This window comes from Gymnoscopelus braueri (genome assembly GCF_963280865.1).
Source record: "Gymnoscopelus braueri genome assembly, chromosome: 12".
Lineage (NCBI taxonomy): Eukaryota > Metazoa > Chordata > Actinopteri > Myctophiformes > Myctophidae > Gymnoscopelus > Gymnoscopelus braueri.
In genome coordinates this window covers 5518051-5537842 of record NC_137614.1, presented here as the reverse complement: position 1 = coordinate 5537842, position 19792 = coordinate 5518051, and the positions used below count along the sequence as shown (strand labels likewise).

Below are 19792 nucleotides of genomic sequence, written 5' to 3'. Positions count from 1 at the left end.
ATATATTTTTTTTTTTCTTTCAAAAACCGTATATATACGGTTTTGGCACTCAACGTTAGTATGCGCAAAACCGTATATATACGGTTTTGGCACCCAATGTGTTAAAGTACATTTTTATACCAATACTTTTGTACTTTTACTCAAGACATTTTTAATTCCGGACCTTTACTTGTAACAGAGTAATTCTACATCGCAGTATTGATACTTTTACTTAAGTAAAACGTGACTTTTTCCACCACTGCATGCATACAGATAGCTGTACTGTGGTCCTGCAGCACTTGGGTTTAGTTTTGATCAAACGGGAGAAATTACACAAAACGCTCATTATAATCTTTTCTTCTTCTTTTCCAACAGCTGACAGACATGGCTGTCTAACCATCTGCCAAAGACCTCTTCATGGATAACAGAGGACGACAACAACAAAGAAAGAAGAACAGGCATTTCTGAGCACAAGCCTGTAAAACCCGGCGGGATCGTCATCTGACCCCCACGAGCCCCCCTTCATCAAACGTCAGTGGGTTCTCTACTTTGGGGCAGGTGGCCGTAAGCCCGTCACAATTATTACGTAATCGTCTAATCGCAGTTATTTGAGATAATCGCAATTATAATTGATCATAATCGTCATCGTTTTCCATGTTGAAAAAAATACATTTTCAAGCATTTTTCCCAAAATAGTGGCAATAGCTGATCTAGATCTGCTTGTAGATCTGCTATTTTCGCTTTTTTTTGTACTTTACTAAATACTTTTTTCTTTGAAACTATAAAATTATTAAATGTCAGTAATTTCTTTTGTGACATGTTGTAAGCTTGTAGATCAATCTGATCGCAATTCTAATTATTATAATCGTTTCCCATTTCGTTTGCATTTTCAAGCATTTTCCAAAAATAGCGGAAATGGCAGATCTACAAGCTTACAACATGACAATACAAATGTATTAAATATTTCAGTAATTTCTTTGAATATTTCACTTATTTGTCATAATCTGCCCTGTGCATTTTTTTTTTACGAAGCCTAAACAAGGCCAAAGAGAAATCACATTTTTATTCATATGTTCCACTGTTTCAATGCCAAAAAAAAATGGCAATTAATCGTCAACTTCTCTTTTGTCACGGCGACAGCCCCCTAGGTTGACGTGGCGGGCGGGTGAAGAAGCACAGAGGACCGGCCTGTCACCATGCACTACCAACGCAGAGAGCCCAGCCGTGGCGGGAGGAGCAGGACTATGGCCCTGGTGGCGGTGGTGCTGCTGCTGGGGCTGCTCACTGACGCCGCCGTCCCGCCGCAGCAACAGGAGACCTCCCTCCTCCCGCTGGTGGTGGTGGAGCTGATGTCTGTGGAGCTGGAGGCCTCCATGCAGTCCTCGGTTCTCTCGGAGCTGCGGGCCGCCGCCTCTGCGATCGCGGAGGGACCGCGGCCGCCCGCTGCTGCTGCTGCACTCGTACCGGATTCCTCCTCCTCCTCGGCGATGACGACGGCGGTGCTCGGAGCGCACGGCGGCATCCCTGACTCGTCGGCGGTAGTGGGACAGGTGTTTCAGCTGCGGATTCCGCCCACCAGACCTGCCAATGGAAGCTGTAACCTCCATGTGAGTAGTAGTGACAGTCTTTATTGTCCCCTAAGGTCTGTTCCAGTGGTGGAAAGTAACTAAGTACATTTACTGTCACTACTACAGTAAATGTAGTAGTGACAGTAGTCTTTGGAGGCGCTACCCACACGTTTAGCTGTGTTGCTCATTCCACAAATGCCCGAAACTTACAAGCTGTACCTTGTTGTAAAGGTGACTAATCAACGATAAAAATGATATAAAACTCAAGGGGAGATATCATCGACCAAAGTTACGTTTCTGAACTTTTTTTGGGCAGTTTATATATTCACTGTCGAGCAGAAACCTCTTATCTCTCCATATTCTAACTTTTTGTGTTTTGAGCTTGTATATCTGCTACTTTTGCTAAAAATGTTTTGTTTGAATCCTGAAAAGTAACAGTTTTGGACTTACAGTATGAGGTTTCCACCCGACAGAGACGATATATTATCCACCATCACTGGGTCTAGGGGTTTGAATCCACCACTGTGATTTCCGACTTGGCCGGGGCTTCTGTATACAAACGCAATTGGGTTGCTTGCTCTGTTTTATCTGTGTGCACGAGTGTAAATGAAGCTTTCCGAGTCATCTTGCACAGAGAGACAATGGCCTTGAGCAAGAGAGTGCTTAGTTAAAGGGATATTTTAACTTTTTTGTTTGGGGTCATTTTAACGTCTCCTTTGTGAGCACCCCGGACATTTTTTAAGTTGCTTGATTCAGTATTCAGATATTTGATTCATTGTATCAGACACGCCCTCCTTCCTATACAAACCCATTGTAACTTCAAACTCCATTTTTATCATGATAAATTCATCGAAAACACCCGTCCTTGGTTCTGGTGACTCATACTGCCCTCCTGATACGTGAGGGGGGCATGTTTTTTTAATTACTTTTTTCATTAATATTCATATATTTTTTTAATATTGTACTTTATTCTTTTCATTTTCCCAAAACATTATGAAAAATAAATGAAAGAATTAATGGAAAGAATACGGCCCCCTCACGAATTAGGCGGTATGAGTCACCAGAACCAAGGACGGGTGTTTTCGATGAATCGCTCATGGACAAGTGGGCTAATTGACGAGACTTATTGAACATCTGAGAAACTTGCACATTTAACCCCATAGAAAAGTAGCGCAGAAGAGCTACAAATGTTTATGCTGGAGTCGGTCATGTGTCCTCTAAAGGTGAGTCTCCATCAAACAGACTGGTTCAGACTATTTCAGCCTACTTCAGACTGCAACAGACTGGTATTTGGTTGGCAAAAGTTGGCATTTAGTCTGTCAGCCGACTTGTCCATTGATATGATAATGTGTTATAACTTCCAGCCCAATCTGGGAAATAAAAAGGAAAAACAGCGCCCTCTGCTGTTCTTGAGAGATTACTTTCAACCTCCCTGCCAGCGTTGCCAGGTCTGCTTATTATAAGCGACTTTGGGCTTATTTCCCTGCAAAGTCACTTGTAAATATAGGGATGTTCCCAGCGTTTTTTCTTTTTTTCTTCACTGACATGCAGTGGTGTAAAGTAACTAGTACATTTACTCAAGTACTGTACTTAAGTACAATTTTGAGGTACTTTTACTTTACTGGAGTATTTCCAATTGTCTATACTTTGACTCCACAACAATTATTTGAAATGTTTAGTTACTAGTTACTTTGCAGATATAAATCATTATAAAACATACATTAACCACTTTAGCCCTATTTTATACCTATAAGCTATTTGAAAATAGCAGATCTACAAGCTCACAACGTGTTGCGATGCACGCGTTCTGAGCTTGTAGATCTGCTATTATCAAACATTTTAGTACTTTTACTTTTGGTACTTTAATTACATTTTTATATCAATACTTTAGTACTTTTTCTCAAGTAAATGTTGAATTCCGGACTTTTACTTGTTACAGACTCAGAGTACATCTATTGCATTGATACTTTTACTCAAGTAAAACATTTGAATACTTTTTCCACCACTGCTGACGTGTACACAACATTATTGAAAACGGTTATTCGAATAATCAAAAATAAATACATTAATTAATTTATTGAAATTAACACCCAGAAAATAGCCAAAACTGAGCACATTTCGATCTATAAGGCCAAATCTCATTTAAAAAATATATATTAAGAGTATATGAAAGCCAATTAAAATGTTTATACTATTGGAATCTTACACACCTGCTCCCAATAAATTACATCACCACAGCGCAAAAGTAGGTCAAATCAATCAATCTCTCTCTCTGGGAGCAACAACGAGAAACAGTGAATGTAGGTTTTCATAGACATGGTCGCTTGTTTCTCTCACATAATCTGGCAACACCGACAGCCTCGTTGCGCTGTTGTTGTCACTGCTTCTCTGCAACATGGCTACTCCCAGTCGGGCCCCAATCGGCCAAAGAACTGAACATGTTCGGTCGGCTCTGGGTCGGCCGAAAAGGTCCCGACGGACCACCCGACGGACCCCTAACCGACTGGACGACTATATCGAACGCTTCCCGACGCCAAGTTGGCCCAAACTCGGTCTGGTGGAGACCTACCTTAAGGTTTTCTCTAGCTCTGGGGTACCCAGTTAAAATATGATTATTTTGGGCGGGGGGGGGGGGGGGTAGGGGTCGCGGCCTGAAACGTTTGGGAACCCTAGGTCTATATAAGGTGTCTTCCCAGACATGGCAACCATTGGTCCATTACCACTGCGGGTTTAACTGACTGCATCTCATTCCACATGTGGTCACATGACCTGAGATCACATGAGGTGCTGCGTTGCTCAGCCAGGCACCATAATCTTAACTCATTCAGTGCCCGGCTTATTTATGGCAGTTTGGCTCTTGAGTGCCACAGCCAAAATTCATTGTAAAAAAAAAGTGCTTAGGAGCCGAGATACAGCCTTTTTCAGTAAGAAGTTAAACAAAGAGTGAATGAAGCAGAACATTTTCAAATCATCATATCTTGGGTTCTGAACATTCCCCCCCCCCCCCCCCCAAAAAAAACGTCCAGACGTCCAGTGGCACTCAGGGCTTATGTTAAAACGGACGTCTTAGACGTCCAGTGGCACTTAAGCAGTTAATAAAATCCTGTAAAGTGCCATTATTTAAAACATCTTAACTGCTTAGCCCATTTCAATCCAGGAACGCATCTCTGTCACTTTAGATTTATTTGGCTATTCAAAAATAGCAGATCTACAAGCTCATAAGCGCGGCACTCTGTGCTATACAAGAAAATCGTGAAAACGTGTGCAAATCTTAGAATGTATATACATTTTTAACTCAAATCTTTGCTTCTGGGGGTCCCTGAAACAAAATATTTTGAGAATGGGGGAATCTGACAAATGCATATCATTTTGGGGGTCCTTGACATGGAAAAAGTTTGAGAACCACTGATAGTATAGCAACATAAGTTAGGATTTAGAAGATATTTGTAAAATCCCCAGAAGCAAAGATTTGAGTAAAAAATGTTCACTATAAAAAACATGTATTCAAAGATTTGCACAAATGTCAGAAAAAAAAATGATGCTTTCCCGGTTTGAATAGGTTAAACCCTCTATACTTGGTAAACTAACACTACTAATGGCTTGGTAAACTAACCGAAAATGGCTGATCTGCAATCTTGCACCGCATCCCAACGGAACGCGTTTTGAACTGCCATTTTCTGCAAACGTTGGGATGACTCAAACAAAAACTTTTACTTTCGGCCACCACTGCAACAGGATGGATCATTTAGAGATCTAAGCTGAAGATTAGAAAGTCACAGTGAGTTCTACAGTCTCGCTGCACTGGATGTACTTTTTGGACAATAGCGTGTATTGTTAAACTGTAAAATAATCCTGCCTCCACTACATATCTTTGTTACAAAGTGTCTGATAACCACATTTGAGGGATCGTTGAAGTCGCCCCCCCAAAAAAAATCCAGTTTTGTTCGAGGCTCTATTTCCTTATGTTCCATTCCAAAATGTTCACTTTGACAGCCACTGAAAGTTTTCTTGTGCAACGAGTGTACGCATCTGTGTCATTTTAGATTTAAGCTATAATCATTATTGTCTCCACCAGGCCGAAAGGCATGGCGAGAGAGTATGTTTTGCACCCTGTCCGTCCGTCCGTCCGTATGTGTGTGTGTCCGTCTGTGAACAGGTTATCTCCGGCACTGTTGGCTTGATCGCAGCGAAGCTGTGCACACACACACTCCCTGGATGCCAATTCAGAACTTTTGCCCCAAATTTTTCACATGGGCCTGTTATAGCGCCACCAGGTGGCCGCTTTTTGAGACTACTCCTACAGATTTTGTCCAAACGTCACGCAAATACCGGTACACAGTATCTCTATAGTCATTACACAAAACAGGTCTTTCAGATTTTTCAGATTCCATCCTGATTGGCAAAAAATGGCTTCCAAAGTTTGCAGGAGTGCGCCGTTTTGAACAAAATACCTCAAATCATGAACACAGCTTGCAATTTCCGTGCAATTTTGCACGCACATTCCCATTAGGGCGAGGAAGACATGCCACTTCAACATTTTCAAATCAGACTCATGGTGGCGCTATAGCATGCCGATTACTGTTTTTACCTATAACTGCACCGATCTGTGTAAAACTTTGTATGTGCACTCCCTAGAGGTCAGGAAAAACCTTTGCCCTGCATTTTTCACATCTGCCTTTTATAGCGCCACCAGGAGGCCGACTTATATAAAACTAATTTTTTGACATTACTCCTTCACATTTTATCAAAATTTCACGCAAATCCGTAGACATGATCTCTATAGTCATGTGATCAAGACGGATCTGTTTTCATATTCCATCCTGATTGGCTAAGATTGACAGCTAAAGTTTGCAGGAGTGGCCGTTTTGAACAAAATGTTGCAAATCATGAACGCTTGCGGAGAAACTTCGCACACACATTTGCTCTACGTTGACGAACAAATGCCACCCTTTCAACATTGCCCTATTATAGCGCCACCAGGAGGGCGACTTATATAAAACTATTTTTTTTATTACTCCTTCAGATTTTATCCAAACATCACGCAAATCGGTACACATGATCTCTATATTCAACTGATCAAGACGGATCCGTCCGATCCGCCAGATTTTTCACATTCCAGCCTGATTGGCGAATTCCGAACATTGCTGCCCCACACTATCCTACCTGACCTGGCGGAGACCTGTGCTCCGAGGAGCACTTTTTCTAGTTTTATACTTTGGCTATTCAAAAATAGCAGATCTACAAGCTCATAGCGCGGCACAATCTTTGAATACAAATATTTTTTTGAAACAACTCAAATCTTTGCTTCTGGGGGTCACTGGAACAACATATTTTTATTGGGTCGGTGGCCAAATACATATAATTTTGGGGGGTCCTTGACATGAAAATGTTTGGAAACCACTGCAACATCAGTTTTTCAGAAAACTGTTTTTTTTAGAAGACATTTGTAAAGATTTGCACAAATGTTCACGTTAAAAAAAAAATATGCAGATGTACAAGCTCATAGAGCAGCACTCGTGCCGCGCTTTGAGCTTGTATATCTGCTATTTTTGAAAAATATAAATTAATTTTTTTGGGGGGGAAAAACGTTCAGAACCCAAGATATCATCATTTGAAGATTTGCTGCTCCATCCACTTCTTGTTTAACTTATTACCGAAAAGGGCTGTATCTCGGCTCCTGAGCACTCTTTTTTTACTATGTATTTTTCAATGTTATTATGTTATTTTCAAAATGCAGACAATTAATGTCAACAAGGTCCAATGACCTTGTTGACATTTGTGAAACCGCACAGAGATAAATATTCCGTGACTACTTGAAAAAGGTATAAGAAAATTGAAAAATGGCTGGCACAGTTTGCAATTATTTTTTTATTTCATTGGCACTGAATGAGTTAATAGATTAACTCATTGAGTGCCATTAACGTGTTTCACCTTTTTTGTCGCTATGGCGCAACGTGCCAATGACGTTTTTTTTTCAAAAACATGTTCAGAACCCAAGATATCATTATCTGAAGATTTGCAGCTCCATCCACTCCTTGTTTAACGTATAACTGAAAAAGGCTGTATCTCGCTTCCTAAGCACTTTTTTTTTACTTTGAAAAAAACTCTGGCACTGGGACAACATAATATAGAAAAAAATCTGGCAATTATGGCTCTCAATTGTACTACCTATGAGTATGTAAAAGAACAAAAACAAATCAACAAAACGTTTAAAAAGAAAAAAAAAATCTGGCACTCAATGAGTTAAGCAAGATCTCTTTCAAGGCCATATAAGTGCATTACATAACTGACTAGACCATGTTGTGGAACACATGGAGCTAAGACTTATCCTTCATTAGTCTGGATGATTTGATGCCTCATTGTTATGTTACATGTTTTCCTCGTTGTAAAGGTGACTAATCAACGATAAAAATATACAATACCAATTTGTATTATTAATTGGGGGGGGGGGGGATAATTGACCAAAGTTTTAAGTTAACTTTTTGTGGGCAGTTTATCTATTTTTTTAAAGTAGCTGCCTGACATCCTGGCAGCTCACAACGCGTACTCGCATCAGCTTCTAGATCTGCTATTTTCATTAGCTGTGTGTGTGTGTGTGTGTGTGTGTGTGTGCGTGTGCGCTCATGTGGCTTAGTCGCTTCTTTTGGGCTTGTTTTCGTAGACCTTGACCGCTCGTTTCTCTTGCAAAGTCTGTCAACGAGCGTGGGTGGATGGATGATGAAACGATCAAACAAACCGTTTTCAGGCACCATTGGATAGATGTCTCCAGGCTTAGATTTGTGCAACTAATACATTTTGTCAGCCTTTTGTTTCTTTGCTTAAATTAGGCCACATGGCCATTCTATATCTTAACCCATTCAAACCGGGAACGCATCTGTGTGTAACCACTTTAACCAGTATTTTATACTTTAGCTATTCAAAAATAGCAGATCTACAAGCTCATAGAGCGGCACCGAGTTTCTTTTACTCAAATATTTGCTTCCGGGGGTGGGCCCTGTAACAACATATTTTGAGATGGGGGTCCACGGCCAAATACATATCATTTTGGGGCTCCTTGACATGAAACAGTTTGAGAACCACTGATTATAGCAACCAAAATGTTTTTAAAAAACAGTTAAGATTCAGAAGACATTTGTAGAATCCCCCAGAAGCAAAGATTTGAGTTACAAATGTTCGCTTTAAAAAACATGTATTCAAAGAGTTGCACACATTTTCATGATTTTTCAAAAATAGCAGATCTACAAGCTCATAGCGCGGCACCGAGTGCCGCGCTATGAGCTTGTAGATCTGCTATTTTTGAATAGCCCAAAGTATAAGATAATGGTTCAAATCTAAAATTATGATGGATGCTTTCCCGGTCTTGCTGGGTTAAGAACCTCTTGTTTCCTTCTTTTGCTGTGGCTGTAGTGTTACAGTAGGAATGTTTAGACTAATGCATAGTATTTTAGCATTCAGGTTATCACCACATCACTGCTGATCGAAGCTGACGGTGGTGCAATTTTTTCCGGCTCGACTCATGAATGAAATGAAATTATGATTGGCCCGTAGTGTGATGCACAATCATATATCCTGTCATATGGTAATAACTCAAAAGGGGGGGAGGGGGGGGGTGACTCACGGTTGTCAGTTTGTGACTGGGAGCATGCACCCATGTCCTTCCTGTTCACAGATTTAACTAACTGTATTTGTATGGAATGTGTGGCTGCAACTATTGATTACTTTCTTAGCGGTTATTGTAGCAATTACTTAGATTATTATTATTATTTTTTTACACATTGTGTACCAGAGGTTTATTAAAATAGGGTATGTTCAGTGCCTGCATATCTTCCATCCACTTACGTTGATATGTTTCGTGCTGTAGAAGCCCCGACGCGGAAGTGCATGTAAACAAAGCGTGCGTGCGAGACTGGAACAAAATATTTCTAACGCGATACTCCATTGCAGAGTGATCGCCGATCGAAAACGGCTCACTTCCACCACGTTAAAAAGAAATGGAGATATTAAGCTTTTAGTCAAGGAGTTAACATTGGAGCGGCCGACCGGAAGGATTTTTGACATGGATCCACATCCGGCCTCTCCTTCTCAGAGACTCCTTGGATGATCCCAAAGTTTCGTTAGAGCGCCCCACGTGGGCCCCACGTATACAAAAAAATGGGCCAAAAACGGTCCGAACCAGTGTATGGCACTCAATGTGTTAGTTTAGAGTTGCCAATTATTTTTTACCCCTTTTTCTCCACAATTTAGTCGTCATGCCAATTTGATTCCTCCCCACACACATTCCTGTGTTGTCACTGCTGTCGTATCCTACTGACTCACCTGCCAGTGAGGAGCCCCCACCGGGAGGATGTAGAGCCTTTTTGCTACTCCTCCCGCCCAACACTACATGCTGACAGGTGCCGCCCCAGCCTGTAGGAATACGTGCAATGACCGATATAACCCTCCTCCTCCCCCGAACCAATTGTGTTCGTGTAGACGCTCGACAACGCCGGATGCATCACGTTGGATTTGAACCCACAACCTCCGTGGTGGTGGGCAGTGACTTTACCACTGCGCCACCCGAGTGCCCCAATTACTTTGATTCATCCATAAGAATAATTGTTATTTTTATCCCCCGCCAGGCCGGAACGTGCGAGGCATTCGTGGAAGGCCTAGCCGAGCCTATGGTCACAACACAAAATGGACCTCCCTCCTTCCCAGTCCCCAATCACAACCAGTCAACACAAGTTTCAAATGTCCAAAAGACAGTGATTTATTACACAATGTTTAAAACATGGGTAAATTACCTCAGGGTGGGCCCTTGTACATAAAAACATCCTCAAAACAAAAGCCTATGCTTACCTGTACCAAACAGAAATACATAGTTCTTACCTAACTTTACACATAAACAAATGGATACCGAAACAAAAGAAAGGCCACCCACCCCTACAATACCAAAAGCTGTAAACTAACCCATGTTAGTCTTAATGGGTAAAAGAAAAAAACACGACAGACTGTGTTGCTTTCTTTGAACGGCAGGAGAAGACTAAGTTTTTTTTCTTTTTGTATAAAATACAACGAGTGCGAAACCCATGTCTAGTAAATGTTGGCATGTTAAAACAGAGCTGGGTAGCGACACAAACAAGCCTTCTTCTGGGCCCTAATGTTTGGCTCATCAGTTTAAAAAGCGAAAACAAAGAAAAATTGTGAATATAGCCGATCTGCCTAAGACCTTGTAAGCATGTAGATCTGCTATTTTTTACTATTTTTGCATGACACACGTTGTGTGACAAAGTATAATGTATAAAATAATGCATGTGGTTGATCGATTCATTGATATATAATGAAAATTGGTTATATAAAGAAAACAAACTTCTCGATTATTTGATTAATCGAAAAAGTATGTAATGTGTCTTACTCTTGTTGTCCTTAGCAACTAACAATATTTTAATGGTTTGCCCTGCTGTCCAGATCTTTAAACTATTGTCTGTCCCTGCCCCCCCCCTCCCTTCTTTTCTCCTGTAGCTCACTGAGATGGGGAAGGAGAGCTTACCCTCGTGGCTGTCCTGGGACAGAGAGCGCTGCATCCTCCGGGGCGTGGCCCTGGAGCAGGACAAAGGCGTGCACCATCTCTCCGTGTCCGGAGAGGAAACGGACTTCTTCTCCCTGGAGGTTTACCCGGAGGAGCGGGCAGACACGGAGCCCGCCCTCCTGGCTCTGCAGTCCGACGTGGGCGGCGGCCCGCAGCCGTTCACCTGCGGCACTGAGGAGCCCGTCACCGTCCTCACCGTCATCCTGGACGCCGACCTGACCAAGATGGCGGCCGAGCAGAGGGTCGACCTGATGGGCGTCATGCGAAGCTTCTCCCACGTCCCCCTGGAGCACATGCGGGTGGTGCCGGTCGTCAACAACCGGCTGTTCGACATGTCGGCCTTCATGGCCGGACCCGGCAACGCCAAAAAGGTGGTGGAGAACGGGGCGCTGCTGTCGTGGAAGGTGGGCTGCGCCCTGGACCAGAGCAACATACCCGACATCAGCAGCGTCCAATCCCCGGCCAAGGATGGGACCATGTCGGCCAAGCTGGGCTATCCAGTGGTTGGCTGGCACATCGTCAACAAAAAGCCCCACGGGGTGAAACGGCTCAGGAGACAGTTGTATAACACCCCGACTCCCGTTCCCTCCCTGCCCCCCCCGACCACTCACCCCGCGCCCCCCACGCGCGTCGTCCCCACCCCTACGTCTCCCGCCATCGCCCCGGCAACGGACAGCTCCGCGACCCCCGTCCGCGGCCCTCTGCCTCTCCCGGTGAAGCCGACCATCAGGCTCAGGGATCAGATCGCCCACACGCCCGCGCTGGGGCCTCCCCAGCCCACCAGAGTGCTCGGGACCACCAGCTCCGTCCCCATCCAGCCCACCGCGACCCGGCCCACGTTCGTGGAGGCCACGGCCGTGCCGACGCCGCCCAGCACCACGAGGAAGCCCAAGACCGCCTCCACCAAGAAGCCCACCAAGAAGCCGCGGATCAAGAGCACGACGGCCAAGCCGACCGTGCGCACCACCACCCTGACCCCGGCTCCGGAGAACACCATGCCGCAGATACGCAACGCCATCGACGAGGTGAACACGTGGGTCGGCACCTACTTCGAGGTCAAGATCCCCCCCGACACGTTCTTCGACAAGGAGGACGGCACCGCCGACAACCTGCGGCTGACGCTGAAGAAGACCCCGAAGGAAGCGGTGAGCGAGACGTCCTGGATCCAGTTCAACAGCACCATCCAGCTCCTGTACGGCCTGCCGGAGGAGCAGCACGAGGGCAAGCACGAGTACTTCATGCTGGCCACCGACAAGGGGGGCCGCAGCATCATGGACGCCTTCGAGGTCCGCGTCAACCGCTGGTCGGCCAGCGACAAGCCCTCGGTCGTGTTCGCCGCCCGCTTCCACGGCGACCCCAACAGCCTGGCCAACGACGTCCACAAGAAGATCCTCCTGACCAAGAAGCTGGCGTACGCCCTGGGCGACCGCAACACCAGCACGGTCACCCTGAAGAGCATCACCAAGGGCTCCATCGTGGTGGAGTGGTACAACAACAGCCTGCAGCAGAGTCCCTGTCCCAAGGACCAGATCATGGCTCTCAGCAACAGGATCTCCGACCCCCAGGGCAAGCCCAAGCTGGCCTTCACCAAGGCCATGGAGCCCGAGTTCAAGGCCATCAACATCTCCGTGCGCGGCGCCAACCGCTGCCAGAGCTACACGTTCGTGCCGCCGGGAGAGGTGCCCGCGCCCGTCGTCCCCACGCCCACCACCATCCCCGTGCACGACACCCGGGGCACGGACGACGTCTACCTGCACACCGTCATCCCCGCCGTGGTGGTGGCGGCGCTGCTGCTCATCGCCGGCGTCATCGCCATGGTCTGCTACCGCAAGAAGCGCAAGGGCAAGATGACCATCGAGGAGCAGGCCACCTTCATCAAGAAGGGCGTGCCCATCATCTTCGCCGACGAGCTGGACGACTCCAAATCGCCGCCTTCCTCCAGCATCCCGCTCATCCTGCAGGAGGAGAAGCCCCCGCTGCCGCCGCCCGAGTACCCCAACATGGGCGGTCCGCACAGCACCCTCCTCAACGCCGACCTCCTGGAGGAGTACTCCATCTACCAGGACGACGACCCCAACGCGCCCCCCTACCAGCCCCCGCCTCCCTTCACCGTCCCCATCGAGGGCAAGGGCTCTCGGCCCAAGAACATGACCTCGTACCGGTCACCACCTCCCTACGTGCCTCCCTAACGCTCCCCCGGGTTTTTTTTTCCGGGGTTTGGGGGGGGGGGGGGGGGGAGGTGGGGGAGCACTTAAATGGGGGGGATGCTTGTTTGTACGAACAGAAAAAAAACTATTACAAGAGTAATTTTACATTAACGTTCGATGAGACGGCTTTGACTTTGTAGAGGAGCAGGCAAACCATTACCCATATACGTGACTGACCATCATAAAGATACTTGTATTGTACAATTCTTACTACTGGACTTGAACACACACACACACAGGACAAGCGGTTTGTGACGCCAATGCTCTTCTTTTTTTTCTTTTTGTCGTCTTTCAGTTCTCGCTTTCCAGTTCTTGCATACATCATTTTTTTGTTTGTTTTCCTTTATCTTTTCTTTTTTTATCTGTTATTGCCAAGAAGAATCACATTTTCTCATCGATGATGTACTGTTTCTATTGTATAGAAAAATTATAAAAGGAAGCAGGGAAAAGACTGCAGGCTTATGTACGGGGGGCCTTGGAGAGAATATCACCATGACGACAGACTGCGAGGATCTTCCCTCACAATGTTAATCTTTTATACCAGTTTCGGCATCCACTCTTTTTTTTTTTTTTAGGCTTGATTTATACTCGGGTTTGCGTGTCGCCTGTTCACACGACCGGGAAATAGCCGATCTACAAGTAGGGTTGAGATCCGGGAACCGTAGGAACCGGATCCAGCAGAATCGGTTCCGTCACATTTGGAACCGTTTCCGTCTGATATACAATTACAATGCCGGAGGTTCTCAAACGTTAGAATTTCAACGACAACCATAACTCTGAGAGTGTACAAATGGTTCCATTTGTACACTCTCAGAGTTACAGACCTGTAAGGGTCCATTTGGTTCCATTTGTACACTCTCAGAGTTACAGACCTGTAAGGGTCTATTTGGCTCGCGTGAGCTTGAACATTGTCTATTTCCGGACGCACGACGCCGACATGCAACCGAGTATAACAGGGTTTTTTTTTGGAGCCAGGTTTACCAAGACTTACTTTGCACCTGTTATTTCTAGAGGGGACGTACAGTCTCTCGAGGCAGACTCGTTGGCTTCACACAGTTTTCAAACGCTTTCTGTCGTACAAGCGGAAGCGCTGAAAATGCGATAAACTACCCGGCGGAAGTACCGCTTCCCCTCCCACTCACCGTTACGTAAATGTGTTCTCCTGTAAAACCAAATGGCATTATCCATAAGCAGAAATGGAAATTCTAAAATATATTTTAAAAGTATATTTTCGTGAAGGGAGAAGACGGAACAGATGACGGCTTCCGTTCTCGGTTCAGGAGGCGTAGTTACGGACTTCTGTGCAGCATTTCGTCGGGTAGAAACCTCATGATGTCCAAAACGGTAACTTTTCAGGATTCTTATTCAAAAATGGCAAAAGTAGTAAATCAACGAGGTCAAAACGTGTTGCGTCGCTTTTAGATCTGCTACTTTTGATGCTTTTGTGTGACGCTGTAGTATGATCAAGAAAAATATGGAGATAAGAGGTTTCTGCCCGACAACAGCGATTTGAAGATTGTGAAAGGAGCTGCCTGGCTCGAGAGACTAGCGGGGGAATGGAATACACAAAAAGCCAAACTAAAAGCATGAAACCCATGTTTTACTCGCATTCTTTCACCTTTCAATCTTGTTGTTTTTCTCTGGTTTCTCCAACGCTTTGCTCCCTTCTGGATAACACCTGCAAAACCTTTGCGCACATAACGTATGCAAACTCTTGCTAAACCTCGCACATTTAAGTAGTGTCTTGGGAGAAAATTAACTGGTAGTCAAATAAGGAGGAGGAGGATATCATTTTCTAATTTTTTTTTGTTGGTTTCCTTTTAACATTGCTCAACTGACAGGTTTCCTCTTTTACTTGATCAAAACGAAAAAAAGAAAAGTTACACTGATCATGCCTGTAGATGTAGTCTAATTAAGTTACAAAACAGATAATAACGACCCATTATTTTATGTGTGCGTGCGTGTGCGTGTGTGTACCACTGATCCTGCCTTTGAAACGATATGAGTGGCCCGCGGTGTTACCATGGCGATCAGTGTTGCGTTCGAGACAAACATTGTGGGGTGACACACACACACACCGGCCATAATGAGAGAGAGGGAGAGGGTCGGGTCGATGGCTCGGCCGTGGTTTAACACAGCAGGGGACACGCAGTGGAACCCTTTTCACGGCGGCCATTTTGAAAGGTAAAAAAAAGAAACGCACCACAGCGGCTGAAGGCGACGGTTGTTGATTTGCGGGGTGCGATTTAGGTGTTTCCGTGTGCCACTAAAACCCTCTAGTCTCTAGGAAAAAAGCTACAAGCTTCAACCTTGTAAATCGGCCATTTTTTGGGGGTGAATGTCCCCCCCCCCCCCAAGAATATGGATGCTGGGGTTCAAGGGGTTAACTTGCACCGGAGCTGTCCATGCTGTCGCTCAGTGAGCCCTACATGAAACACGCCCACAATTCATATTATTCTGATAGTCATTGCTATAGACCAGGGGTCTTCAACAGGGGGTCCGGGACCGGGAACCCCTAGGATTTGCCCCCCCTACAGGGGGGGGCAAATCTTTGTGTGATAGGATTTTTTTTTTTTTTTTTACATTAACCGCTTGGACCCCTAGCATCCCTATTCTGAGGGGAACATTAGGCGAAAATAGCAGATTTACAAGCGCCTCGCACTGCGAGGCGTTGAGAGGTGGTGGATCTGCTATTTTCGGCAAAGAGGCTTGGTGTAGACGGAGGGGGGGGGGGGAGAACAGACCAAGTATTTCTAAATATTGAGGGTTTAAGTGGTTAACTGTCCAAAAATACATTAACATGAATGTTATCTATGTGTCTGCAACACAATTCTGTACAATATTTAGTGGGGGTCCCTGCTTCATCTCTCATATATGGCTTTTTTCATCAACTAGGGGGTCCTTGGCTTGAAAAAACGTTGAAGATCCCTGCTATAGACTGTTCAGTAACAGGGGGGGGGTCTCTCTGTCTCTCCAGCTCTTTAGTAAAACGGCCAAATGCATATCAATTTGAGTCCTTTTGACGTGAAAATGTTGTGAGTACCCACTGCTGCCCTGAATGAGAACACATTCCACAATTAACGCTTACTGCCTTGGGCTGTGTTTTACCTGTCAAAATGTCTGCTGTGAAAAGGCGTCATGAGGGGGGGGGGGAGGGGCGGCAACGACCAAACCAATCAACTTAACATTCACACGGTTTGTGTTTTGATGTGGGGGTACGTACGGTATGGAACCAGACCGATGTCATGTTTTATTTCTGCTTTTACGTCGATATTGGCAATTATGTGTCCTTGATTTTTAACCACTTTCAACTGGCTGGCGTCCCTATTTTTCTGCTTGTCATTATAGGTGACTGTTTTCAATAGTTTTTGATTGATTAGATACTTTATTTGTTAACAGTACAGGCAGTACAGTCACAGTTTATGCTTAAAAAGGATGACCCAAAAGGCTCCATTGTGGTCCATTGTACTAAAATTTTCAAAACTAGCAGATCTACAAGCTCACAATGTGTTCTGATTCTGATTTTTTTTCTTTAAAAAAAATACTAATTTAGTTAATTTGATTTTGCACAGATTTCTTTGCATTTACTTTGGGTACAGTGCTGCATTAGCACTGCTCTGCCTCCAGATGGCGTACTAGAGGCTGAACAATGCCACATTGTCCTAGAGCTGATTACTGATGTCTGGAGCAAAATCTTTTAATCAATTTTTTTTTAATTAAAGTTTGTATCTGAGAACATTCAACTAGCAACCATTACATTTGATAGAGAGGAAATAAACACACTGGATTTACCCCTTAAGTCAGGGGTCTTCAACGTTTTCAGGCCAAGGACCCCCTAGCTGAGAGAGAGATGAAACAGGGACCCCCTCTATATTGTATAAAATTGTGTTTCAGATAAACATTTGCTGCTCTTTTTACCCTCTACACCTATAACTCTTTGCCAGTTCTCCTCACAAAAGAGGATGCTAGGGTTCAAGTGGTGAATGTAAAAAAAAAAAATCATATCACACAAAGATTTGGCGGACTCCCTGTAGTAACTCTGAGGACCCCCTGTTGAAGACCCCTGCCTTAAGTCCTATTCAAAAAGTTTTTGAAAATGTCTATAACGACATGCACAACGTAGGGACTTGATTGAAAGTGGTTGAAAATCGGGGCTGTATGTGTGGAGCTGTACTATTTCATTACCACTGCTCTGCCTCCAGATGGCGTAGTTGTACTGTATGCTACCAGTGTGTGTGTACATAATGGCGTTGCCTGTGGAACCCGAGGATCTCATCACTTAGTTAGGTGGTTAAAAAGGGGCGGGGAAATCATTTTATTTTTTAAATCGTCTGTCTAGATTTATTGATCTCACGTAATGGGGGGGAATAAACAACTTGATATAGTTTGTCGGCGGGGGGCGGGGGGGATATTAAAATAAAAATAAAAACGTTTACTTGCCCATCACTGAAAACAATGCATCATGTTAAGAATATGATGGGATTGAGGAGGGGGGTGGGTGGGCAGGGGGGGGCCACAATAATGGACGTGAATAATGTACGTTTCATATCTGATAATATCACCATAAGAAGAAAAAATGGTTAAATCTAATGTTTTTACTGAGTTTTTGATACAGTCTTAAATTGTTTTATGAAAATATATTAATAAAGATGTACTACTATTTGTAAAGCCTCAAATCGCTTGCATATTCCTTGGTGTTTTCTTTCTACAAAAGGGATTTGGTGAACTGGGACATGAACTAGAAGACCTGAGGCCGATTTCTACAAATGCCTTCTAAATCACTTTCAAGAGAAAAATAGCAGATCTACAAGCTCGTGCTTTGAGCTTGTATATCTATTTTTTTTTATAGCAAACAAAAAAATCTATTCTATTATCAAGTTGATCAAGTCTATTCGTGGGTTTTATAAATCATTTAAAGCTGCACTATGTAACTTTCCTCTTCCAACCTGGACTTGAACCCGGTTTCCTGCGCAAGTCCTGACATTTTTGTTTAGGTGAGACATGACCTTTGACACGATCTAAATGTCTCAATAGAATAGCAGGGAGACAAAATACAACCACCACAATTGTATTAACATACTCTACCATACAGATTGGACAAAATTACATTTTATTCATAAAAAATAGGTACATAGTGCCGCTCTAACCAATGAAAGGTATTAACACAAGTTTGTGATTAAGTAACTACGGTACATTGAACCCATTGGAACACGGGTAGTTTTTATTTCTTCTTCCATTTCGTGAAAAGTAACAGTTTTGGATTATGCGTGCTCCTGAAGATGTTTACAAAATGTACTAAAGTACAGTGAATGTCTGTGCGGTTTGTCTCCATCGCTGAAAATAACATACATGTAAACAGACATAAAACTGCTGTCCTGTGCAGTTGGAGTGAAAAAACTTTTCACTCCTAATATTACATATTTGAATGCAGCTTTTTTTACCCAGTTGATGTCTGCCCTCAGAAATGTCTTGCTCAGGGAAATCCTGACTTTCTGCTGTGGTTGAACCTAGAACCTGTTACCTTTGGCTCACTAGTCAGTCACTCTATCCATTCAGCTACAGCTGCCACCTTGGAATCTGTGGTTCTAAAACCTTTTGTTGTCAAGGACCCCCCAAATTGACATGTATTTGACAGTGAACCCCAATGTGAAAATATGTAGTGTCAGGGCCCCCCATGAAAAATATTTATATTCAAAACTTAAAAAGAATATATCTATATATTTATTCCAAATGTATTGGAATTTCACACAATGTCAGGGTTAAGAATCAACACATAACATTCTGTTTCTCAGGCAGGCTTAAAAACGCAGTGGGCCACATCACTGGATCCCACTGTGGATTGAAGGGCAAATAGATAATGACAGAAAAGCCAAAGGCTTGTTTCCATTGAGGTTCATTAACATTCAAACATCTAGACAAGCACAGCACAACAAACCATAAATAAAAGAATATGCTGTTACATTTTTGTGTTATTTCGGTTGTGTTGTTGTGTGTTGTTCGTCAAGATGGACTGAAGACCTAGTCATAGCAAGGCAGCCTGTAGCTCAGTGAGTAGAGAAACTGTTTAAAGATCCAGGTTGTGTGTTCAAACCCCACTCAGTCTTTACCCTGCAACTTTCCTTTACAGACTGGCTTTCAGAAGAACTACACCGCCCGGAAAGCAATGAGGATTATGTACGTTCCCTCAGAAGCAAAGTGAACTAGTCACAGGATTAGTGGCGCAGGAATACCTGGTAAATTGTAGCTCAGGCATCAGCACCTGGTTCAAATCCCAGTGAAGCCCAAGGTAGCCTACAGAAGATCATCTCATCCATAAGTAAGTGTGTGTGGGTGGGCGCGGGGGGCTGTGTCCCCCGTGGTTTCCAGACAATAAAGCAGAAGGGTTATAGAGAAGATATAAACGGGCAGCTGAAATATTACAGAAAGATTGTGAGAGGGAGGAAGGAAGGGGAGGGGCTATGTGGAGAAAG

General features: G+C 44.2%; 1 protein-coding gene across 4 annotated transcripts in view; it reads left to right on the top strand.

Annotated features, from left to right (window-relative positions):
- LOC308097463 (dystroglycan 1-like) overlaps positions 1-13773 on the top strand; it is a 28502-nt gene extending 14729 nt beyond the window's left edge. For all 4 annotated transcript variants that reach the window (XM_080445222.1, XM_080445225.1, XM_080445223.1 and 1 more), the window contains exons 2-4: positions 355-510; positions 1120-1586; positions 11049-13773. In XM_080445222.1, the coding sequence (XP_080301348.1) occupies positions 1176-1586; positions 11049-13304 (2667 nt within the window). In that variant the 5' untranslated portion in view covers positions 355-510; positions 1120-1175 and the 3' untranslated portion in view covers positions 13305-13773. The remainder of the gene's footprint in view (positions 1-354; positions 511-1119; positions 1587-11048) is intronic.
- Positions 13774-19792: the final 6019 nt, after the last annotated feature.